Below are 26,703 nucleotides of genomic sequence, written 5' to 3'. Positions count from 1 at the left end.
CTACCATATTAGGTACAGTGTAATAACCAATGTAACAACCCATGTAATACTAGTGTAATACCAGTGTAACAATATGCAATATCAGGTACAGTGTAATAACGAGTGTAACAGTATGCAATACCATGTAATATAGTGTAATATCAGTGTAACAGTATGCAATACCATGTAATACCACTTACGCACAAACACATGATGTAAGTAAAAAATTACATTGTATTAAATATTGTTACACTGGTTATTACACTGTACCTAATGTGGTATATCCACTGAACCATTAAAACAGTATTACCATTTGCCCCATTTCTTGCTTCATTTTCACAATAGTCGTTTGGTTTTAAGCCTATGCACGTCATGTCACGTCTGTATGTATCATATACGTTTATGAAAAGGTGGACGGGAGTGGTAGGAATGATGGGGAACTGGAAGCGTCGCGTTTCGGGGATATACCTAAAGCAGTCGAAGGCGACTGCACAGGCCTAGTTATTAAAGGCAAGCTCTCCGTTGATTGCCTGCCTGCCTGCCTTGTGCTCAGGGCTGCTGACAGCTCTAGCTGGGCCCGGGACAAAGTCATCTAAAAGGGCCCCCCCACCCAATATATACAATGTAATTAAGACCCAATTCTGGTCGGGCCCCTTCTGTAACTGGGCCCGGGTTTACTGTCCCCATTGTCTCCCCCTGTCGGCTTCCCTGCTCGTGCTTACCTCCGCTACAGCCACGAGAAGCAAAAACGAAATGGCAAAAAAATGCATTCACGAGTCTCTGTAGGGATTAGGGACTGTAGTGTAGAGCATTCATTAAAAAAAACATTGATGTCACACATGATGTTTTGGTTTGCTAGCGTTTGTTAAGATAGACATGTGTACCATGGCGTGTTTCAGCTGGACACGTCTTCCTCTCTGTAGAAAGTGGCACAACGGGAGAAAGGATTGTGATTGTGTGAGCACTTCGTCTTGATTAACACTGCAATCCCACCACCACCACCAATACATCTCTTCTCGTCTTAATTTAATGTACCTGAGAACACTGACATGCCCACCTATGTACGTGGAGTGACAGCTTTGGGTAAGTGGCTGAACACTAGATAAAGGCACAAGCATTGTGCTATACACACACACACTCACACCTCACTGTGTGTTTTCAGTACTCTGTGCGTTGCTCAGTTCTGTCACACTATTTTTGAAGTCAAATCGCAATGTTCACAGTTGTATGTACAGGATGCGATAGTCCAGAAATCCGTCTGGTTGTAACTTCCAACCTCGACATGAACACTGCTCACCTCAAAACAGTCTGTTTTTGGTTGGTGATTACCTAGCGATATGAGCGGTCAAAAATCTGCTGAGGGCCAAGTCTGCTGAAGAAGGAGGAGTTCAAATAACTAAGACTAAATACATTTCAGAGGTTCAGGGTTCAGTCAGGGTCATGGCTCAACTCTTCCCCATCTTTCTCTCCCACTCGTTACCTGCCTCCATCTTCATCGTCCTATCTGAATAAAGGTTGAAGTATAAGAAGTCACATGCTGGCCAACCGGTAGGGCATTTGCCTGCCATGTCCCGGCCCGGGTCCTTTGCCGACCCCTCCCCGTCTCTCTCCCAATTCGCTTCCTGTCCACCTCTTACACTGTCCTATCAAATAAAATCGAAAAAGACCACAAAAAAGATCTTAAAAGAAAAAAGAAGTCACACGCCGTGAGTCTGGTGCCTCTGCCTACAGATAGCTGATCTCCAGCAGAGGGTTCTTCTCCACCGGCTCCTCTGGCAGTGGTTTGACACTTCCGTTTTTAGCTCCATTAAGTAAGCCTGGCGCAGCCGCCACCAGAGGCCTGAAGCCTGGGGCTTTCCCGGCAATATCCTGCCCCGCCACCCCCCTCCTTTCCGGGGACAGAAACTCCTGCACCTCGGTGGCCGACACCTTGTCGGAGAGCAGCGCGCAACAGCTCTCCTCCTGCTGCCGGCTGACATTGGCGTTGCCGTTGCCGTTCTGGGTGATGTTGCAGATCTCCGTCATCTCCGTGGGGTTGGTCAGCTCTTCGTCGTCGTCGTACTCCTCCTCTTCGTCGGCGAGGCCGCCCCTGACGGCCCTGCGCAGGCTCTCCCTGGGCATCAGCACGTGCCGCCGCTGCTGCTGCTGCTGCTGCTGCTGTTGCTGATCTTCGTCCTGCAGAGGCACACACAGTACATGTAGCAGTGTTAATTTAACTCTCTTCTGGGGTACATCTCTGGAAAGCGCAGTTGTTAGCAGTTAACAACTTCGGTAGTTGCCAATGGGAAATTGCATTGCAACCAACAAAGTAGCTAACATAGTTATCAACTACGCTTTCCAGAAATGTACCCCTGAGCACATATGGCCCCACTCAGGGGTGTCAGCTGACCTAATGGTATACAGGGGCACAGAGAGAGCAGTTATCTATTTTAAAAAGCTTGTTTTATCTGAATTCTTCATTATACTGTATTATTGCAAATAGTGCATGTGCGCTATTTTGTGTGTGTTCTGTAGATTACTCTATGCTAAACTTGAGCTAAATTCCAAGGTATCAAGGTTGTTTTTTTTTGGTGAAATTATACCGAGGCACATCAAATCAATACCCTGGCACGTGCCCCTGTAAAATAGGCCTGGCGATGCCCCTGGCCCCACTCAGTTTTTATTTAACACTGGAAGAGTTGAATTTAACACTAAATCGAGTTGGACCATATGTGCTCCGTGTAGCGTGGAATTAACACAGCAAATTTCACTGTGCAATAATAAAACGTGCAGTAAACTGTAACTCTAGATAGATTATTATATTATTAGATTACTTTTTTGACAGGGCAGTGGAGGTGAGACAGGAAATGAGTGGGAGAGAGAGACGGGGAAGGATCAGCAAATGGCCCGAGTCGGAATCGAACCCAGGTAGCCGGCGTAGCAACCCAGTGCCCTACCGTTAGGCCACAGCAGGGCCTAGATAGATTATCAACAACCATGGAGTCAAAAGTCAGTTTCAGACTTTGCAAATGGCCAGAGAAATGTCAACTCTACAGAAAGGCGATTATCCGCCCACTATGCTCCAGGTTTCTCCAAGTGCTCAGTATTGTTTTTTCACATTCCAGTGCTGATATTTAACATTACAAAATATTGAGTAGAAATAACTTTGAAAGCGTTATACTGACCATTAAGTAAAAAATAACACTATTTTTGAGTGGGACCAAATGCTATCTAAAATGGAGTTAATTTCAAGAAAATAACACTGGGGCGTAGCCGTGGCTTAGTCGACTGGGCACTTGACTGCTACGCCGAGCTACCGAGTTCAATTCCCGACCCCGGTCATTTCCAGATCCTCCACCGTCTCTCTCTCCCACTTGTTTCCTGTCGCACTCTTCGCTGCCCTGTCTAAATAAAGTTGAATCCCCCCCAAATCAGAAAATAACTCTGGTATTTTTACTGTGTTCTGCTGGGTGCTGTCCTGCCCCTGCTGCCGGCCGTTGTTGTCGTTGCCGTTGCCGGGGTCGTGGTTGTCCACGCGGCGCGAGGAGCGGCACAGTGCCTTCCGGAAGCCCCGCTTGAAGTTGTCGGACATGAAGCCATAGATGATGGGGTTGGCACAGCTGTTGGTGTAGGCCAGCACCACCATGAAGTAGTAGAGGCCCTAATGAAGGAATCAATCAATCAATCAATCAATCAATCAATCAATCAATCAATCAATCAATCAATCAATCAATCAATCAATCAATCAATCAATCAATCAATCAATCAATCAATCAACCAAGCAGTCAAAAAAAATCATGTGTTAAGCTTGTATGCAGTAGTTTTGGGTAGGGTGCGCACATCCAAAAACACTTCTTTAGCAGGTGCCGGACAAAAGTGTCAGACAGTTGAAGAAGGAAGGTCTGCACACTGTCAATAAGCTCCCAAAAAATAAACTTTATTTTTTAAAAAGCAACATGTCGATCACCTTGGATCTTCATTTCATGTACTGTATGCACAAATTTCTTGTTCACTGTCAATAAGGCCTTTATTATTGATATAGTGGTAATAAAGACCTAGTAGGCTCGTAACACAGACAGTAATTATGCATGTATAAGTGGATAACATGTAAGGTAGCTCTAGTGGTGCGCACATCCAAGATGCAGGTGCAGGACAAAAGGTGAGACACTATGAAAATAAAGTTTGTTTTTCTTTTTGTTTTATTTTACCAAATTAACATTTCCGAGAAGTTACATTGGTAAAATAAAACAAAAAGAAAAACAGGAGCAAGTGTGCACCTTAATTTTTTTAGTGGGTAACATGTGAACAATATTCTAAAGTGCTACCATTCATTTATGTCTTAACATTATAGATTATACATTATACTTCTCAACATTATACATGTTTCAATTTACATGTCACAATGAGGGTTATCCGCATGAAGAAAAGAGTCCCCAAAGGAAACAAAATAAAAGCATGTTATACGGAGCTTGTATGATTGACACAGAATGGAAAGGTAAGGCAATAATTTTAACACACTTTTGAGCTGACAAAACCATTCACACACACACACACACACACACACTCACGCACACACACACACACACACACACACACACACACACACACACACACACACACACACACACACACACACACACACACACACACACACACACACACACACACACACACACACACACACACACACACACACCTTGGGCTCGGGCGGCAGCTGGATGATGAGGTTGAGGATGTTGAGGGCATAGAAGGGCAGCCAGCAGAAGAAGAAGACGGCCACCACGATCACCACCATGCGTGTCACCTTGCGCTCCGACTTGCGGCGCTTAGTGGACGTGGCGTGCACCTGTGGGATATGAATCATTCAGAGAGGCATACGTACATCTTTTGGTGACGTCTGCATTTCATTCAGTGTTGCCAGATATACGATAATTATCGTATTGTACAATCATTTTGTCCATTTTGTCTTTACTATAAAAAAAACACGTTGTACGATTATTTCAGAGTTGTCATTCAGTTCATTTAGATGCCTTGAAACAACAATTTGGATGATCATTTCCTCCCAAAAAGCCCCTAAAAACGATCCTTTGAGGTTTTGGTACGAGAATTCTGCACTCTGCATAAAGTCTGCAGATTCATTACGAACATCATCTGAGCGTGTGAGGTCTATTGTTTCTAAGTCTAGGCACAGAAATTAGAGTAGAGTAACGTAGCTCATTTATGCACGCCGTACCTCCTGTGGCACGCTGTAATAGACATTGAAAGTTACCTACTATAGTACTACACTACTATGACAGTGCACAGGGCCTTTAGTAATAATTACGACTTGGTCATTGCCATTCTGGTAACAGCTAATTTATAATGTCGTGTTTTAAGCGGTTAACAGAAATTAAAGTAGTACAACATATATACTGTGTATGCATTATGCATATATATTTTTATACATATGAGGAGTTTCGTTGCAAAACGGTGTATTCACCATTTGTGACTTTTGCATTTTATTATTGGAAATGACTGTTCAGAAGTCCTATCATCTGTATGTGTGAATTCTTGCCATTCAGATATTTTGAGAACATACTTTTAAAACCTATTTAAATTCAATGCAATGTAATTCCCAATACAAAAATGTCAATTTCCCCAAATTCTACAAAATGGATATACAACGCTTTGCAATGAAACTCTGTCTTCATACATATTATATAGTCTAAAACCTAAACCTAAATCTAATCCTAAACCTTTGAGCACACACCTTCTTGCCGGAGCTGCGTATCTTGACCACGATGAGCAGGTAGCAGAGGCTGATGACCAGGAGTGGCAGGAAGAAGCCCACGATGGAGGTGAAGATGATGAAGCCGGCCCGCCAGGCGCTCTCCGGCTGCGGCCAGTTGATGTTGCAGTTGCCCCGCAGCAGCCCGGCGAAGATCACCACCGGCAGCACCACCGCGAAGGATAGCAGCCACACCACGGCGTTCACCACCTTGGCCACCTACAGTAAGAAGAACAATAACAACTAGAAATACACTCAGAGGGCATTTACCAAAGTCTAGTGCGCGTCCTTCGAAGTGTATCAGCCTTCATAATCACGCCCAGTGATTGGATACTCTTTGGTGAACTCTGCAGAGCATCCAATCACTGGGCGTGACTAATTAGGCTGACGCACTTCCAAGGCTCATACACTTGACATTGGGAAATGGTGAGAGAGTGCAGACCTCCACCAAGGAAGCGGTTCGATAGAACATTTGACTATGCATGTTACACAGTATATTTTTTGCTCAAGTCTTTCTGCCCTCTTTTTGTGGAGTTAGAAACTAGAATGCAGAAATTCGCCCTGTCCACAATGGTGAAGAATCTTTAAAAAATTCCTGGATCCGGACTGTGATCCGGATCACCACTAACATTTTATCAATTGTTCCTTTCGTCATTTCCAACAACTCCACAAAGTTTCCTTCAAATCCGTTCATAACTTTTTGAGTTATCCTGACAGACAGACAAACAGACAGACAAACCAACGCAATCAAAAACATAACCTCCTTGGCGGAGGTAATAATACTACGCTGTACTATTTATTCATGCTCATATTGCACGTATCAAGAGAAGGAAGGTCCCAAAGCAACTCTGCTTAGTCCTTTGATTTATTTGTGCCACACACACCAGCATGTTTCGACTTGGGCTGAGGAGTAAGCAGCGGTGCCCCGGGACCTTCCTTCTCTTGATGCTCTATATCAGTGGTTCTTAACCTTTTTTCTGAAAGCACCCCCTTACCTGTGCCCAAGAAAAGCCGGGCACCCCCAACCCAAACTTCGACATGTGTATATGCACTAAAAAAGGATTTAAGTGATTAACTACAATGATTCTTTCCTGAGAACATGTTTTGTTTTGACCTAATTATAATGTTCCCAAGCAGAATTTTGGTCACAACCTCAACCTGAACAAAACTCTGGTGCACGCGCCAGGGGGTGCCCGCACCCCAGGTTAAGAACCACTGCTCTAGATCTCCTTTTCCCCTTGAAAAGCTACTGCACTTAACTGTTTGAGACCCAAGGCAGTCCTCCCCCTTCTCTCTCTTCATATTGTACGTACTAGGGATGCAAACGATTAATCGATTAATCGACTTTAATCGATCAATACATTAATCGATTAAAAAAACATTAATCGCAATTAATCGACAATTCAACTGACAAGAGACCCAGGTGAAATGGGCATGTGTAGAGTGTGTGTGAAGAGAGGTGTGAATAAGGGGAATATTTAAATCACCTTTGGATTAAAGAATTGAAATATAATTAAATTAAATGTGGTATTATTTCTCAATTTTTTATTAAAATTTTTAGATTTAGTAGGTTTTATTTCGAGAAACACTGAGATTTCGGGGGGAAAACGCCGCTTATCAATTAATCGTAAGTCGATCGATAAGGCTATCAACTAATGATTAATGAATTAATCGATAATTTGCATCCTTAGTACGTACAGTATGTCTTAGATCTCATGTATACATACAGTGCCCTCCATAATTATTGGCACCCCTGGTTGAGATGTCTTTTTTAGCTTCCAATTATTTTATTTTTTTTCTAAATAATATGGGACCTTAATGGAAAAAAAGAGAAAAATCCAACCTTCAATACAAGTGCATTTATTCAGTGGGGAAAAAATCCCACATAAAGAAATAATTATTTGACATCAAATAATGTGTGTCACAATTATTAGCACCCCTGGTGTTAATATTTTGTACAACCCCCTTTTGCCAACAAAACAGCACCTAATCTTCTCCTATAATGTTTCACAAGATGGGAAAAGACAGAAAGAGGGATCTTCAGCCATTCCTCTTTGCAGAATCTCTCTAAATCATCCAGAGACCTGGGTCCTCTCCTCTGTACTCTCCTCTTCAGCTCACCCCACAGGTTCTCAATGGGGTTGAGGTCTGGGGACTGAGATGGCCATGGGAGGAGCTTGATTTTGTGTCTGGTTAACCATTTCTGTGTAGATTTGGCCATATGTTTAGGGTCATTGTCTTGCTGAAAGACCCAGTGACGACCCATCTTCAGCTTTTTGGCAGAGGGCAACAGATTTTGATTTAAAATGTCCTGGTATTTCAAAGCATTCATGATGCCATGCACCCTAACAAGGTTCCCAGGGCCTTTGGAAGCGAAACAGCCCCACAGCATCACTGACCCACCCCCATACTTCACAGTGGGTATGAGGTGCTTTTCAGCATGCGCATCTTTCGTGGTACGCCAGACCCACTTAGAGTGTTTGTTGCCAAAAAGCTCAATCTTGGTCTCATCTGACCAAAGCACACGGTCCCAGTTGAAGCCCCAATACCGCTTGGCGAACTCCAGACGCTTGCGTTTATGATTGTGAGTGAGGAAAGGTTTTCTCCGTGCATGCCTCCCAAACAGCTTGTTGGCGTGTAGACAGCGCCTGATGGTTGATTTGGAGACTTTGTGACCCCAGGATGCTACCATTTGTTGTAATTCTGTAACAGTGAGCTTTGGAGATCTTTTGATTTCTCTTACCATCCTCCTCACTGTGCGTGGTGGCAAAATAAACTTGGGTCCTCGTCCAGGCTTGTTTACCACTGTTCCAGTTGTTTTGAACTTCTTAATTATTCCTCTCACAGTGGATATGGGCAGCTGCAGTTGAGTGGAAATCTTCTTGTAGCCTCTGCCTGACCTGTGAAGGTCGACGCACATCTGCCTCACTTGTATGCGGTGTTCCTTTGTCTTTCCCATGTTTAAGAGTGGATAAGAGAAATGGCCTCGGTGTCACGTCATATTCATACCCCAGGGAAACAGGAAGTGATGAATTACTAATTAAATGTTCCTACATACTCTGGTAAACTTTGTAAACTACTGTAGAAATGACAGAAATGCTTCAATTATATTTATTTCCTGGGAATTGTTAAGGGTGCCAATAATTGTGGAACAGGTGATTTAATGAAAAATAATTATTTTTTAGTCAGGGATTTTTTTATTTTCTTACAATTCATTTGAGTTGAAGGCTACATTTTCCTACAATTTTCAGTGTGACAGTATTCTTCTGCAATAAACACTGAATTTATTTTAAGGCTTTTAACACATCTCAACCAGGGGTGCCAATAATTATGGAGGGCACTGTAGGTTATGTGTTCGTAGCCTACATGTGGGGACACCTCTCTCTTGAACTACAACGCCAGTTTAACCATGGGTACCAATAAAGTAACCTGAACCTGTGCCATACCTTCCATGAAAGGAGATCACTTCATGAGGTGGAGATTGGGGGAAGGGGGCAGTGATGGTTTGAGGCCATATGTCTCATATGCATAACATTACACTTATGTGATGCTATTATCCAAAGCGACTTATTTACAGGGTTTTGGTTACAGCCCCTAAAGCAATGTGGGGTTAGCAGGTGCCTTGCTCAATGTTACTTCAGTTGTGGATGGAGGTGTAGGGAGAGGTTAAGGGTGGAATTTGAACCTGCAGCAACCCTCTGATCTTAAAGGGGCATTCCACCGGTGGAGACATGAATATGTGTTGAAAGTGGGTGATACTGTATGTAGTAGAATGGTAGCATAAATTTCTAATTTGGTGCCTTCTTGGCCGAGAAAAGGCAGAAAATGACTTTTTAGTACTTTTGGATTTGTGACAACAATCCCCATAATGCATTGCAATGCTCAAGTTCCACAGGCCACACCCAGGCAGCTCTGCCAGTGACTTACTGGAGCCTCAATGCCAGTGATTTCGAAAGCACTGGCACACTGATCTGTGATAGGTCTGTTAGCGCATTAGGTCTAACCCCCTATGGGCAGGGTTGAAAGTGTGGGCAAAAGGCTTGTAGTCTCAACAGAAATCCACCTCTCTTACACTTCCTCCTACAATGATGCAAAATGAAGATTTTTACATCATTGTAGGAGGAAGTGTTAAGAGGTGATTATGGAATATCTCCTGTCTCAGGGGGTATTGAGAGAGTATTGCACGACCATTCAAAAGTATGACTGGGTGTCTAGCAATAGAAAGCCTAACGCAAATGGGTGTAGTGTCCCTTTAAGACCACATCCCTAACCATTAGGCAACGGCTGCCCCTGCCATATCATATTCACTTGGGCAGTCATGGGTAAGCGGTTAGGGTTGCAGACTTGTAGCCCAAAGATTGCCGGTTCAACTCCCGAACCGTCAGGTTGGTGGGGGGAGTAACTAACCAGTGCTCTCCCCCATCCTCCTCCATGACTGAGGTACCCTGAGCATGGTACCGTGCCCACCGCACTGCTCCCTTGGAACGGCATTGGGGGCTGCATAACATGCAATTTCGTTGTGTGCAGTAAACACTTGTGTGCTGTGGGGTCAAAGACGTCCAACATGAGATTGTCCTTCAATGTAACGGATACTTTTGCTTTGCTTACTGTAAATGCAAAAAAAAAAAAATATTATCTTGATTTGGCTTTCATGCATTCACTTTTCAAAAAATGAAAATCATGTTTTTCACAGTTGCAGTAAGCAAAAGTATCCGTTAGTATTGAAGGACAATTTCATGTTGGACGTCCTTGACCCTGTGTCACAATGACAATGGGAGTTGGAGTTTCCCAGGTGGGCTTTCACTTTCACTTTCACTTTCATCTGCCTCACCTGCGGCCGGCGCCAGCGCGAGGAGCGTATGGGGTGCACCACGGCCAGGTAGCGGTCGATGCTCATCACCGTCAGGCAGAAGATGCTGGTGAAGTGGTTGATGGCGTCCACCGTCATCATCACGCGGCACATGAGCGAGCCGAAGGGCCAGGAGTTGAGCGCGCCCTGCACGGCCAGGAAGGGTAGGCCCAGCATGAACAGCTCGTCGGCGATGGCCAGGTTCAGGATGTAGATGTTGGTGACCGACTCGGTCTTGGAGTAGTGCAGCACGATGTGGATGACCAGCGTGTTGCCGCCCAGCCCGATGATGCACACCACGATGTAGATGAGGGGGATGAGCACCCCGGGCGACGGGGGAGGCGGGCAAGCGCCGCTGCTGCCATTGTGGTTGCTGTTGCAGTCGCCGGCACTGCTGCTGCCGTTGAGCGTGTCGTTGAAGAGAGGCAGGTAGAGGGGAAGGTCGGTGGACAGGCTCACTAGAGAACCGTTGTCCAAGGCGTAGGCGTTGCTGAAAGGGTAGACGGAGTTGTAATCCATGGCGTCCTTTTTTGTGTGCCTACTGTAGACCTTGGTGGTATGGTGATGACGTCCACGATATCCACTTCAAATGATGTTTATCCACTTCAGGGCTGCATTGATTTTCCTGGAGAAAAAAGAATGAAAAGCTCTGTCATATAGAATTATATCAGTGAATATAAAAACATGGGTAACTACCGGTACATGATGCATACAATAGACTCTGAAGGTTTTATTTCAATGCAAGTGAGTGCACACTTTTCCCATGCATTATAAAAAGCGTATGTACTTGCTAGGCATTACAATAAGGCCAGAGTATGATTCAGACATGTTCTAGTCATTAGAACCATGAAAAAAGAAACAGCGCTAACAAATAACAATACTTTGGGCGCTAACGGTAGGGCACTTGTCTGCTACGTGGCCGGGACCGTACCTATGTTCCCCGGGTCCTATGTTCCCCTGTCTTCGTATGGGACCGGGGAACTTAGAACCCTTTTTCTAAAAAAGGCTTCTATGTTCCCCACATTGTATGTTTCCGAGTTTTCAAATTGTGCCCTTCCCAAAACCATCCCTAAACCTAACCTGTCAGTAATGCAATGTTCCTGAGTTGTAAATTTTGTGTCCTGACCAAAACTATCCCAAAACGTAACCTGTCAGAGGTGCAACAACAACCTGCGCTTTGCCATGCAGCAGCATTCTACTTGGAAGCAGCGGGGAACATAGAACCCTTTTTAGAAAAAAGGGTCCTAAGTTCCCCGGTTGAAGGGAACATAGGACCCGGGGAACATAGGGATGACCCCACGTGGCCAACCTGGGTTCACCCCGGTCATTTGCCAGCCCGTCCCCATCTTTCTCTCCCAACTTGCTTCCTGTCTGTCCTCCACTGTCCTGTCTGAAAATAAAACAATGTTTAGTAAAAAAAAGGCGCACTCTCCGGTGTAATTCTTGCAGTTTTAATCTACTGGGTTAGCATGACAGACAGGCCCGAAACAGTTGGGAGTTGAGCGCACTTTCTAAAAAAAGACTGAAAATAAAATAATTAAAGGCTTGACCCCCCCCCCCCCCCCCCCCCAACAAAAACAACAACTAACAATACTTCGACCCAGCCAAACTGGCACTATGCATAATGTCCTTGGGCTGCCTGGTGTAGTGTAAATAACACTTTTAACAGTTTGCAAGACTTTGTAAGGTGCCCGCCCCGCAGACATGCCCGTCTCAAAATTTACACTGTCAAAAAACATTTTGTTGAAACTCCCCTCACGGTTTGATTGTTTTTCATCCCGTGAGGTTGTGAGTGTGAGCTTGTGAGTGTGTAAAATCAGATTTTCTCACGAAAAATATTTTCCCCACAATGCCTCTTTGGGTCAGTCAACCTAAAGTTACATGTGGGAATTTTGACGGCCGACGACGGAAGTGGTCGGGAGTCACCATTCACTTACTAATGACTCATTTAGTATCAGCTGACTCGGCAAAGTAATTATTTAACGCTTTTATCCTACCTCGTACCCTTTAAAATGATACTTTTACATAGTCCCTGTTTCTTTGTGAGTCAGAGTATTGTAGACATGTAGAGACAGTTTTTTTGTGTGATTTCAAGCAGTCCTTATAATTCCAGAGGTCTCTGGTGGTGCTATAGGCTAGCACACATGAATGGCTTTTTGTAGCCTTCAATGATCCAAATAGCTGGCTGAGGCAGGCTGAGATTGGCCTGAGTTTTGCTTTCTATCCTCCTAACCGCCATTATACATGGACTCAACATCTGCCTGTTTGAACTGAATGGGCTGGACCGACAGACTGCATTATTTCTGCCAAACAAATAGTCTAACCCAGTCATTTCAGCTGACTCAAATTGTCCAGCAAAAAAGAAGAAAGACGTCAGCTGAAATGGTGAGCACACACATGACCAAATGGCTTTTGGGGTAACCAAACAAACCCACTGCCACAATTAACTGATAAGACATGAGAGAAAAGGAGAGACCACATGGTGTGGTGTATACGGTAACATGCATCATTGCTGGTCAGACAGGAAACAATCTGGTGGGAATGAGATGCTTGACGCTGAAGTGCTGAAGACAGTGTTTGCTGAGCCCTCAGTGGCTATTGACTACAGGGTGCAAAGCCAGCCATACGTCTTCCCACGCGCACACACACACACATAGATACGTACACACACACACACACACACACACACACACACACACACACACACACACACACACACACACACACACACACACACACACACACACACAAATAATAGACCTGGGTGTGTGCCTGCGTGCGTGCATGTGTGTGCCTGTGTGTGCCTGTGTGTGCGTGTGTGCGTGTGTGTGTGTGTGTGTGTGTGTGTGTGTGTGTGTGTGTGTGTGTGTGTGTGTGTGTGTGTGTGTTGATGCATGCAAGAGAACATAAAAGAAGGCAGGAGGTGTAAATGTTCCAGGAGTTCAAACATATGCACATCAGCAGCCTGTTTGCGTATCACTTCATACACACACACACACACACACACACACACACACACACACACACACACACACACACACACACACACACACACACACACACACACACACACACACACACACCAGTGGCCTGTTTACGTATCACTTCATACACACACACACACACACACACACACACACACACACACACACACACACACACCAGCAGCCTTTTTGCGTATCACTTCATACAATACATACGGTACATGAGGAGACTCCTGATCGCCCGAGTCTATCTATCCTTTACTCTCTGCCTCCCTGTTTGTCAAACACACACACACACGCACACACAGACACACACACACTAGGGATGGTACAAACCGCACCGAAAACCGAAACCGTACAATTCACACACCATACCGAACCGTGAAATGCAGTCCGTGGCAAACCGCAATTCATGTACTGCCCAGAAAAATATGTAAAGCAGAGATTCTAGGAGTATCTTATCCAGTCTCTGATTAACACATTAGCATACAAGACCAATAAGAGGATATCACCATTAAAAGCACACCATTTTCACATTATAGCCTATTAAACCATATGTCGGATATTTAGTGATAAGTCTGATTCTATTGGCCACTTGAAAGAGACAGCGCACATCAATTGATTCAACTTGCGCATCATCACTTCATAATTGCTGTTATATAAATATGGTTTAATATTCCCAGTGCACCATTTATCATGAACTAAAAAAAAAAAAAGAACCGTAGAGAACAGAAAACCGTGACCTTGATACCGTGATATGAACCGAACCGTGAATTTTGTGAACCGTTCAACCCCTAACACACACACACAGACACACACAGACACACAGACACACACACACACACAGAGACAGACACACACACACACACACACACACACACACACACACACACACATACACATGTGCAGTCACACACAGGCACATTTGTTTTGAAAATATGACCGTAGCTGTCAAAGAAATCGTTCTTGATCTCTAAACCCTCAGTCAGGGTAGCTGAACAAAATGAGCAAATGATTGTTCTGCTGGTGAACACTGCACCAGTAGACCTATAGCATGTGAAAGGTATTAGATGTAGCTGAGAAACTCAATGCATGTACTGTATGACCAGGGCCGGATTAAGATGGCCTGGGGCCCCTAGGCTACAGGTGGCTGTGAGGCCCCCTGGAGGACAAATTTTGGGACAAATTTATACTTGAACTTTTAAACTATGTTTGTAACCATTTGTTCTGTTGAATTGCTTGAGGAAGTTCATAGACCGAAATGTCGCAAGTAAAAACTCTGCAAATGTGAACAGTGTGCGGGAGCTTCTTTGTCTCTACAAATATACAAAGTCAGTGTCATAATTATGAGCTAGGAATTAAGGATAAAATGTCTACCAACTCTACAATATTGCATCTTGTCACAATTCTGCAATTTTTCACTTTTGGCTTGTCAGGGCCCCCCTGGCAGGTGGGGGGCCCTAGGCAGCAGCCATATCTAGCCTGTGCGTTAATCCGGCCCAGTGTATGACTCAACTGTCATTTCAAGTTTTGGCAAAGGATGCGCTCAACTTCTTGGAAAAACGAAAGTCTTTGGGTGCGAGATTAAAAGTATCAACTTAAGGAAGAAAAATCCGCACTCACAAAACTGCGTCTTTAGTTCTACACAATCGTTTCGATCTGAAAGACAGTCTGGCGAGGATGACTCATAACGTTCAAGCTATCATGGGCCCTGTGTCACTAATGAAGCATTGATAGCCGAAACGCGTTTGCTTTTTGGACATGGTGGTAATATAAATAAATAATGAGACGCAGTTTTGTGAGTGCGAATTTTTCTTTCTTACGGAATTTACAATTTCAACACAAGCCTAATCTCACTTGTGATTAGGTCTGGTGTTAACCAGGCAAACTCCAGCAAGCCTTCGGTAAGAAGCAGTGAGAGACATAGCCTATTTGTTAGAGGCTAATTGTGCATAGAAATGGCTTCTGGATCCTCCTGTCAATCTCTACCTGCCGGAAATCTGGTCGCTAGCAAACACAGCTCTGCTCTGTCCAAGTCGCGACCTGTCATGCTCGGTCAAGTGCTCTGCTCCCATAGTAATAAGCACAAGGGTTCTGCAAATACTGCCCTAGCTAGTAGCAATTCCAGCCAGCAGCTCCATGACTCTTAGCCCCTTCTGAGATGTCAAACGTAAAAGTAGAAGTAAAAAAAAAAAGTCTTCATCACGTTACTTGAGTAACCAATAATTCTTCATTCTTTGGTTCTGGTTGCATGAAATTTGTAGTGAGTTCTTTCTTTCTTTTTTTCGGTGTGTGTGTGATAGGGGTGTGGGGTGTGGGGGGGTAACAACACAGTCTATCTACCTCATTAGGAACAGTGGAATAACTGTTGTAACAGCCATGTAAAATTATCTGCTAGTGCTAGTGTACTTACATCATGAATTCTACTTTCACTTTTGATACCACGGCTCAAAGTCATCTTACCACACACCGAGAGAAGTGGGTGGACTGAACTGTATCACTAAGTGGACACAGCCACTTGTTGCTAAGGCTGTGCCCTTCGTAGAACACTGTGTGTATGTGTACAGTATCTGTCAAGGTGTCCTTTTTTGATTTGCTGATGAGTGTGGTTTATATGGCGATATACATCGCCATGTTTCCTTCCACTTTCCGTAAAAAGTAAGACTAATTATTAGCATTAAACTCATGTCACCTCAGGGACATTTTGAGGTTGTGTGTATTCCAGATATTCTGTCAGTCCAGTCAGGGACGCCGCTAGGGGGGGAAAGGTGGTACTGATTCCAACGGCCCGGCCCAACGCAGCACGGCCCTCGGCCCGCGGATGGGATAATAAAATATTAAATATTTTTTTAAAAAGCAAAAATATATTATTAAGAAATGTATAATTACAAAGAAATAGTAATTGGAAATAAGCTTATTAAACACACAACTGTCGATTCCCATAACGTTTTCGTCAGTTCTTTATTATATGGTCATTTACCCTTCCCCCGGAGCTCTTGCCAAATGGGCAGTCATGGGTGAGCGGTTAGGGTGTCAGACTTGCATCCCAGAGGTTGCCGGTTCGACTCCCGACCCGCCAGGTTGGTGGGGGGAGTAATCAACTAGTGCTCTCCCCCATCCTCCTCCATGACTGAGGTACCCTGAGCATGGTACCGTCCCACCGCACTGCTCCCCATGGGGCGCCACTGAGGGCTGCCCCCTTGCACGGGTGAGGCATAAATGCAATTTCGTTGTGTGCAGTGTTCACTTGTGCTGTGGAGTGCTGTGTCACAATGACAATGGGAGTTGGAGTTTCCCAATGGGCTTTCACTTTCACTTCACAAATGGTGCGGTCCAATATGGTGCGCGAGGCTTTGAATCGGACAGCATTCGAAAAATGCTGGCAGCAGGTATACAGAGCGACTGAGGTCTCAGGCGTGGGCTAACCCATAGAATGTTAGTAATATACAATCTATGTGGTAATCACATGATGGTGAGCTGGTGGTGACAGTGAAGGCAGGTTGGCAAAAACTTAAGGAAAGACGGGAGAAAGAGGAGAGGGCCAGAAGAGGCAGGCAACTGGTCACTGAAATTTTCTCCAAGAAAGAAGGTATGCTCACTCAATGACATTGCGTTTTCAAACGCTATCAAATGGTAAGAATCCTTGGATTAGCCTCCAAGAGAGCACGTTAGCACATTTCCTAGGCCTATTTCAAAACTCCACCTTAATTGTCACCGCGCACAAACGGAAAAAGTGGATGAACGTCCGTGATAAACTATGAGCCTCGTGGGGATTAAGTGAAATCTTAACCACAGAGTGGTGGGCAAATGTGAAAGCAACCGACAGCATCAGTTGAAACTAATGTGCGGGAAATTAACGCAGATTTGACAAACAACCTGTAGCCTACGTTGGGGATGCTGCCATCCATCATCCATTGAAGTATCATGTTTGCGCAGGAGAGCGGTGCTTTTTACAAGCGGTGCCTATTTTACAATTAGGCTATCCCTCACACAACAATGCAACAGGGTAGGCCCAAAATTATAATCTTTCATAGGGCCCAAAATACCTGGCGGCGCCCTTGGTCCAGTCTTACAGTATGAGCAAACATTTAAAGCTGTTAGCTGATATGGGTGTGGAGCATTAGTGGGCTATCTGTTGACTTAACATTGTTTAAAAATGTCATTAAGAGTGGCTGGTTGCGATAAGGCCACAATAGTAGCAAGACCCAATGTAGCAAGAGCAACAGGTGTGGTCCCTGGCCTTTGATCACTTATGGTTGACAGTCTTGGGCACGTTACTCAAAAACTGTAATACATTACTGAAAACATGTCACTGTATTGTCAAAGTAATCCCTTATGTTACAATATTAGGCCTATATAAGAAATAATTGGATAAATAATGAATGAATTGACAAAGCCGGTGTTGGTTCACACATTCTTCACAATACTCCTGGGGGTGTATATAGCCATATCAAGCCCTGGATGATCACTGATCAGGGGCGTCGCCGGACCTATTTTATAGGGGCACATGCCTGGGTATTGATTTGCTGTGCCCCGGTATGAGTTTCACAAAAATAAACAACAACCTTGCTACCTTGGAATTTAGCTCAAGTTTAGCATATAGCATTAGGTCAGCTGACGTTCCTGGCACTGATATTTGATACAAATCTGCCCAAGTTTTTCCTGGCCACTGCAGTCTATAGAACAGATCTGACCAGATTAGCGAAGGAGTCCGGAGGCTCTTGAGCCTTCAGAGGCAGATGGAGTCCTAATTGCTGTGGGGCGAAACAAAACTGAAGAGCCAGAAGCCTTGCCACATGAGGGCAGAGAGCTCAGCCGAACATGTGCTCTTTCATCTGAAGCTTGTAATGCAGTGCACTGATGTTTGATGTGGAAGAATGTAACTCTATGATCAAAGTGAAAGGTAGCTATAGTGAGATAGAGATTTTTTTTAACCATGTCGTTGCAATTTGAGTGAACCAAACATTGAGAAGGATTATTTGACTTTTGAATACAATGACATATTTCATGTTTCACTGGCCAGCACTGGTTGTCTTTTGTGATGTATTTTTGATTTTGTTTCACAAATAAGAAAAATGTAAAAATGAAAGAAAGAAAAAGTAAAAAGTTTTATGTCTAACGGTTTCATGTAACAATGTTGATTGGTTGAAAAGCGATGGGTGAACACTTGGGGCTTTGATTGTATATATTGAGTGCACCTGCTGGGTGAAATGTTTGCCCGACACTGAAGAAGGTTAACCCCGAAACGTCTGACGGGCAATAAATCACAAGACTTGGAGTCCTGTCCTGTTCTCTTTATTTCATGCCTCACATTCACCCATGTGGCTGCCATCCACCCTTCAACCAGGGGTTAAGTATCTTGCTCAAGGACACATAGATCTTCTCTTTCTGTGGCATTTGGTGACGGCTAGCTTGACGGCTTGCATGAGATCACATGGATCCAGGAAATGCACATGCTTGAAGTATTTTACTCTTCTAGAAGATGTTTGGTGATGCTTTTGCTAGGCAGAGCGAACCCTATAGTATCCCCGCTGTCAACATAGTAGCAGATCATATTTTTGGGGGCATTCCTCATTCAGCATCCCGATTGCAAATTAGTTAAATGACCTTTGAATCAAGCTTTTGCAAGATATGGAAAACTAAGCAACTTAGCTACTAGTTGCGATACAGTTTCCCCTCTGAAAACTTGTTAGCAATGACTCTTTCGAGAAAAGGGCCAGAGGCTGGTTATTCATACTAACATGCAGCCTTTAAATAGACACATATAAAGACAAACTATAATACCAATTGCAAATGCCCAGTAGGTAGGTACTGATTCACCTTGACTAACTTCCGAATAACCTGAAGTCAATTTGGACAGTAACACAGCAATGACAACCGAGTCACCTTTGTATCACATTATTCACCAGCTCCAAGCAGGTTAAAAAGATAATTAACAAACAGTACAAAATACTGGAGTGTGAATCACACTATGAACCTTGTAGCTGCCGGCAGACCATGCGTCTGCTTCAAAAGAGACATTGTGGTGACATCCATGTACCAGCAACACACACACCACAGTTAGCTCTCCCAACAAATAGTGGGAAATTACAGGTGCAGACCCTCCCTCACCACCCCTTATCCTATGCACAGTATGTTGGTCATACTAGCAAAATTTGAAAGTAAGAATCGCTGAGCATGAAGCTGTTATTAGAAATAGCAACCTTGATTATGCTATTGCTCGTCACTACAGAGGCTGGGGTCACGGTTCTGATGCTTCATTGCAAAGGTGCCACCAAGTCCTAGAGGTGGCAACAGAATCAAAAACCCATGTATCCATGTATTATATTTTGCATTTAAAAATAGTATGACTTTAAGAGAAGATCATGTAAGACAATTAAGCCACACCTGCCTGATCTCAGGTAATGCCTGTGCGGTAAACTTCTTTCTTTTGAAGTGTTGAACATTCCTGCGTTTACAAGCACCTAGAAGCACCCATGGATCTTTGAAATGTTGCATAAACTCAATTCCGACTTCAATTTAACAACATTAATCTTCCATGAACAGCAAGGACTTTCCACTCACTGTACTGAAATTAGATTTGGCCTTCTGCTTTTCAATAAAATAATAGAATGAATGATGACCCGAGAGCTGCCATAGCATACATATGCAGATGGCAATGCAAACACACGCCCACACACACAAGATAGTATTCACTGTGCACTTCAGTGAATAGTTGTTTTCTGATTGGTAGATTTTGACACCCACGTCTTTACAGGAACCACCTACTATAGCTTAGAAAGAACTGTTGGCCACCTGTCCTTGAAGAAGAAATCAGCAGAGCCCACATCAATAAAGACTGAGTCAGAGCCATTAGCTGTGCAGTCGCCTATAATTAGCCTCATCCTAGAAGGACAATGGGATGAAGTGCGAAGCGGGACCACTGATGTATGGACTGACTCGCTATGTGCAGGCCAAGACTCTAGAAAATCAATCAGCTTTAATGGAAGAGTGTACAGCCATATTTATGTTGTATTTATTTAATCATTTAAAGATACTTCTTTATATGTTTTTATTTCTGACAGGACAGTGGAGGAGATACAGACGGGGAAGGATTGGCGGAATCGAACCCGGGTCGCCAGCGGAGTGACCCAGTACCCTACCGTTAGGCCATGGTATAGGGCCATAAGTCAGCTTCAATGGAAGTGTGTACAACCATATTTATTTTGAACTCAGTCACTCTGCACGGCCACTGTATCAACTACAGCCATGCTATGTCTATGATACACCTCATTACGTGGTCTAGAAACGGTCCCCACTTTGTTCCCATAGGCTACTACAAAGAAAGGATCCTTTTCCGCCGACTGCGGTACCTTAGCCTAGTAAACCAGCACCACACACTGGACTTTCCGGCTGCGAGTGGTCTAGCCTCGGATCGGTCGAACATTTTGAACACATTTCTGGCAGACTAATCACAACACAGATATTTGTTTTCAATTTTTTTCGAATCAAAGCGGGTGGGGTTTTGAGGGAGTGACGACGAAGCTCGCAACGTTAGGAAAGCACATCAACGAGAAAGATCGCTGATTGGTCGGAGCGTCGGCCTATAGGCACAGGCACGGTTTGAAAAACAACAGGTTGTTCTCATCAACAATCTTCTAATGTATTGCTCATCGGGGCCAGACTAAATTACACATCCAGTCTCACATTTAGGCTGGTTTATCAGGCTAGCGGTACCTGTCTTTCTTTGAAAAACCCATGGCTTTACTTTACATCGCAAGACACTTTAATTACAAACAGCTCACTGAGGAGAAAGAAGAATAAAGCACTTGCGCTACAAAACTGCAAGGAAGGAGGCAGTAAATGCTACCATGAGTAAGTGCATGGCTCTTAAGAGCCATGCTCTTGGGCTTTTATCCGTAGATCTTATTTTATTTTATTTATTTATTTTGTATTGCACATTGAACAGAATTTGTGTATAAAATGCGGTGTTAAATAAAAATGACCTTGCCTTGCAATATACAAGCTGAGACATTGCAATTATGGGCCCAAGTGTGTGGGTGTTATGAGTTATGGTAGAACGTACTGTAGGAGTTTATTTTTCCTATAAGGAATGTCGTCAAGAAACTCTAAAGGCACAGACGCACTCTCAATCTATCACTATGGGAACAGCTGGGAGCAGCTTGTGCCTTTCCGAGAGAGAGTGGACATTGTGTTTGAGTGTGTGTGTGTGTGTGTGTGTGTGTGTGTGTGTGTGTGCGTGTGCGCGCGTGTTAACGTGCGTGTGTGCAAGCGTGTATATTTATCGTACATGTTTGTATCAGTATGTTTTTTTTTTTTTACTGCACATTGTAGAATTATTCCATACCGAGGACACATGACGCATGATGTACGTGGACCCCTTACTGCACACGCAAGATTTGTCCTGACAAGCCCATCCGGAACCACCACAGCATGAGAGGGGCTCCTACCACTGCTTTTGGATCTCTTTACCCTTTGCCTTCATGCACCTTACTAGGATTTATTTTATACTTTGAATACTATTTAAGTCTTAGTTCTCTTACTTCTATCACAATACTATATCATATCATAGATCGTATATGTGAACACTCATCTCTGGTCATGTTAATCTTGTCTAACTCAACTCACAGAACATGTTTTTGCACAATTGCCTTTGTATGTTTTTCTGTAGTATTTATTTGTACCTACCTGATTACCTGTGTTTTATGTGTCTTGAAATGTCCATGTGGGCATTATGTGTATTTATGTAAGCTACTTGACACCTTCATTTCCCCCGGGGATCAATAAAGTTAATCTTCTCTAATCTACTCTACGCTGCTCTACTGATCTCCCCGAGACGCCAAATGTTTAAATGTAAAAGGAAAGGGGCTGCTCGCCAAGGGCACCAAACTAGACTAGAACCGGCCCTGGAGGTACCAGCCAGAACAAGTTGACGACACGTCCCTACATGTCTCTCCCCGGGACTGATCTCCACTTCGCTCCCATGGGCATGAAGCACCACAAACTATCTCAGCCCTGTCTTTCTGCCATCCATTGGGGGTGGAGGTGGCACCCATCCTGTAATAATTCCCAGCAGGTAGGTAGTGCCCAGCCAGGGAAGCGGGGTCCTCCTTAATACATACCCCTGGGCCACCCTCATCTCCTCTGCTCCGGAGCTTATCTTTTTTTAAAAATATATATTTTTGGGCTTTTTATTGCCTTAATTTTGACAGGATAGTGAAGGTACTGACAGGAATTGAGTGGGGAGAGAGAAACGGGGAAGGATCAGCAAAAGACCCAGGCCCGGGAGTCGAACCTGTGTCGGCCGCATAACAAAGAAGTGCCCTACCATTTGCGCCACGGTAGGGCCGCTCCGGAGCTTGTCTTAACGCGCCTCACAGAAGATGCAAGCCCCCCCCCCCGAGACATTTCGATTTGTAAAAGCAAGAAAGCCCACCGCAAACTCCCATTGTCATTGTGACACAGCACTGCAAAGCATACAGTGCTCACTGCGCAAAATGAAATTGCATTTCTGCCTCAAATGTGCAAGGGGGTAGTCCCAAATGGTGCCCCAATGGAGCAGTGCGGAGGGACAATACCATGCTCAGGGTACCTCAGCCATGGAAGAGGATGGGGAAAGCAGTGTTTAATTACTCCATCAACCTGGCAGGTCCAGGAATAGAACCAGTGACCTTTGGGCTATAAGTCTGACGCCCGAACCGCTTACCCATGACTGCTCAGGAGAAGAAGGACAGAGGAAGGATATGAGAGCCGGGCAGAGAGAGAGAAGACGAGAGTGGGGGAGAGAGAGAGAGAGAGAGAGAGAGAGAGAGAGAGAGAGAGAGAGAGAGAGCAGAGAGGGGCAGAAGGAGAGAGAGAGAGGACGAGAGTGGGGGAGAGAGAGAGAGCAGAGAGGGGGCAGAAAGAGAGAGAGAAGGAGAGATGGTGGAAAGGAAAGGTAGAGTGGGAGAAAGGTGAGGAATAAGGATAGGGATGTGGTGCGAGGCAATTGCCATGAACATAGCCAGGGCTGGACTGGCCATCTGGCATAGTGGGCATTTCACGGTACGGGCCCCTATTTTCAGACATTTCTGAAAATAGGGGCACACGAGGGTGCAGGGCCCAACGGCGATTAAGTTCTGTGCCACTAATTATGAGGGGGGCCCTTTAAGCCAAAAGTGCCCGGGTCCTATTTCTCCCCCTGTCCAGTCCAGCCCTGCTACACGGCCATGCTTCTCCATGCAGCATACCAATGGCTCCTTCTCCCTCCTCTCCTGTGCCAGCACACTGCTGAGGTCGTCCCTGCTGTTGATGAGCAGCCTCTCTCTCATCCACATGCACAGGGGAGGTTGGGAGCAACACAGAGAGAGAGAGAGAGAGAGAGAGAGAGAGAGAGAGAGAGAGAGAGAGAGAGAGAGAGAGAGAGAGAGAGAGAGAGAGAGAGAGAGAGAGAGAGAGAGAGAGAGAGAGAGAGAGAGAAAGCAACAGAGAGAGTGAAACTTAGACAGATGGAGAAGGAGAGAGTAGACGAGAGAGAGAGAGAGAGATAGAGATATATATATATGTAGAGAGAGAGCAACAAAGAAAGTGAAAGATAGAGACAGATGGAGAGAGGGTAGGAGAGTAGACGTGAGAGAGAGAGAGAGAGAGAGAGAGAGAGCATCAGGGCATGAGGAGGTGTGGAAATGACTTCCCCCATGAGGGCAAAGCAAAGCAATCAGCCAACCACCACCCCCTTGTTCCCCCTTCCCCATCCCTCCATCCCCTCTCACCACCAGCCCCTTGTCCCCCCTTCCCCCTCCCTTTCCTCCCACTCTCCACTATTCCCTTGTTCCCCCTTCCCCGTCCCTCCATCCCCTCTCACCACCACCCCCTTGTTCCCCCTTCCCCGTCCCTCCATCCCCTCTCACCACCACCCACACACACACAAACACAAACACAAACACCCCTCCCTTACCTCCCTCCCTCTCCACTGTTCCCTTGAGAAACAAGGAGCATCATCATCAGTGTGCGTTTGTGAGAGTTTCCGTGGAAGAGTTGTCCATGTTTTCTTCCAAATACAGCTTCTCTTCTTATCACCTCACTGTGACTCCGTCTGTCTGTTTACTGCACACATTCCCTCTGGCTTGAGATGTATGGACGACAACACTATAAATACCAGTTGCAATCCAAACAATTCCACAGAGATACAGTATGGCTTAGGACTTCATTTCCTGCATCGGCCGAGTGGTAAGACACAGCAACATGTAGGCCTACGTATATAACACACCACACCCTACATCGTTCGAGTAATCTCATCTGAGTCGATATGGCACAGGGCTACATTGTCACGAAAAGACTATACAGTAAGTGCCAAGCTGCACAAATGCTAACTCGATGTATGTACTGTAAGTGCATGTGAACAAATGTGCCAAACACAAACAGCCTCCTCGTCTGTGAGGAGAATCAAATCAGAGATTCTTTCAGTATATAGAGATATGCCAATGTAATAGGTTGCTATGGGCACCTAACATGACCAGGTTCCGGTCTGCCTAAAGGGGCGTGTCACAATACTCCTAGCATTGAATAGAACAGTCCTTAGGTCTGCCTAAAGGGGGATCCCCCCCCTCCCCCTTGCAATAATAGAACCCGGAAACAATGGGCCAATGGAACCTCTCTCTCTCTACTCTCTCTGATCAAATTTCTCAACCTAATCCGAGTAGCGGCTTCGTGGAGGCTTGGGCACGCTGCTGTACAGTATTGACTTTAAAGGGACACTGTGTGAGATTTGTAGTTGTTTATTTTCAGAATTCATGCGACCCATTCACTAATGTTACCTTTTTCATGAATACTTACAGTACCACCAGCATCAAATTCTAAGTATTCATTATGACTGGAAAATTTGAACTTTTCATATATGAAAAGTTGGATTAAAAGGTGAATAATGAAGACATTCACTGATGTGCACTGGGCGAAACATGTTGTTCGCTCCCAAAAACAGGCCTAAATAAAGAAAAAACAACAATAAGCAGTGTGCGGTGTCTTCTGAATTTCTTCGGTACGCAAAGTATCCTCTTCTGTGAATTTGACCAACCAATTTCCGCTGCTTTTCTCATTTCTATTTTGACTGAGTGAGGACTCCCCATAATTGAATGGCCCCAGCAGGTGCAGCAGCAGGCAATGGCCAGCTTGATGAATGGCACTATTGGCAGATTGGAGGCCATGGATGGCTGGCTGGCTGATCACACGAGCAACAGGCCAATCAGCCATGCAGCACCACCCAGTGTTGCCAGATTGGGCGGTTTCTGGCCACAGAAATCAATAGAATTGGGCGGGATTTAGTGCTTCCAGGCGGGTTTTGAGATTTTTTTTGGGCTGGTAATCATCAGCCTCATCTGGCAACCCTGGCGCCACCTGCTTATCCTACCCTCTGTCACTCTTTCGCTATGTCACTCTCGCTCTGTTTCTCTCTCTCTCTCTCTCTCTCTCTCTCTCTCTCTCTCTCTCTCTCTCTCTCTCTCTCTCTCTCTGTTTCCGATGCACACTGTTCTGTCACTCTCTCATCTGTCACTCTTTCCAGTACGTCACTCTCTCTGTTGCTATTTCACTCTTTCTTTCTTTCTTTTTTAAAATTTTATTTACACTTTTACACATATCACACAAACATCACATACATAAAGTGGACAGCGCTTGTCTACAAGACAAAGGAAAACAACAATCACCAAAAAAAAAACTATTTCACTCTTTCTGACACACTCTGTGCCACTATCAGACACCCTCTCTCTTTTCAATCTCTCTCTGTCTTTGTGTTGCTATCTCTTTCATTCCGTCACTATCAGACGCCATCTCTCTGTGAATCTCTGTCACACTCTCTCTCTCTCTCTCTCTCTCTCTGTCTGCCATGCTCTTTCTGTCACTCTGCGTCTCTCTCCTTTTCTCTCTTTCAATCCCTCTCTCTTTCTTCTCCACTCTCAGGTGCCCTTTGATATGGCGCTGCTCTTTGATGCCAGCTTGACTCTTCTGACGCTCTTTGATTAGGAAGAGAGGCAGTAGGCTTAGCCTATCGCACTTGCCTTACCCTCTCTACTCTCTCTCTCTTTCTCTCTCTCTGTCTTTATCTCTCTTGCTCACTGTCTGTCTTCCGCTTTCAACACTCCCTCTATCTCACCTACTCTTACTCTTACTCT

At 44.7% G+C, this 26,703-nt stretch overlaps 1 protein-coding gene across 1 annotated transcript in view; it reads right to left on the bottom strand.

The window, feature by feature from the left end:
* Positions 1 to 495: 495 nt before the first annotated feature.
* The window catches only part of LOC134462892 (somatostatin receptor type 5-like), a 52,173-nt gene continuing 25,965 nt past the window's right edge, over positions 496 to 26,703 (bottom strand). Inside the window, exons 2-6 of the mRNA XM_063216136.1 lie at positions 10,557 to 11,199; positions 5,708 to 5,944; positions 4,655 to 4,804; positions 3,416 to 3,619; positions 496 to 2,154 (exon numbers count right to left, since the gene is read on the bottom strand). Of these exons, the coding sequence (XP_063072206.1) occupies positions 1,705 to 2,154; positions 3,416 to 3,619; positions 4,655 to 4,804; positions 5,708 to 5,944; positions 10,557 to 11,093 (1,578 nt within the window). The 5' untranslated portion in view covers positions 11,094 to 11,199 and the 3' untranslated portion in view covers positions 496 to 1,704. The remainder of the gene's footprint in view (positions 2,155 to 3,415; positions 3,620 to 4,654; positions 4,805 to 5,707; positions 5,945 to 10,556; positions 11,200 to 26,703) is intronic.

The sequence above is a fragment of the Engraulis encrasicolus genome, chromosome 2 (assembly GCF_034702125.1).
Source record: "Engraulis encrasicolus isolate BLACKSEA-1 chromosome 2, IST_EnEncr_1.0, whole genome shotgun sequence".
Lineage (NCBI taxonomy): Eukaryota > Metazoa > Chordata > Actinopteri > Clupeiformes > Engraulidae > Engraulis > Engraulis encrasicolus.
This window is presented reverse-complemented; position numbering and strand designations above follow the sequence as displayed.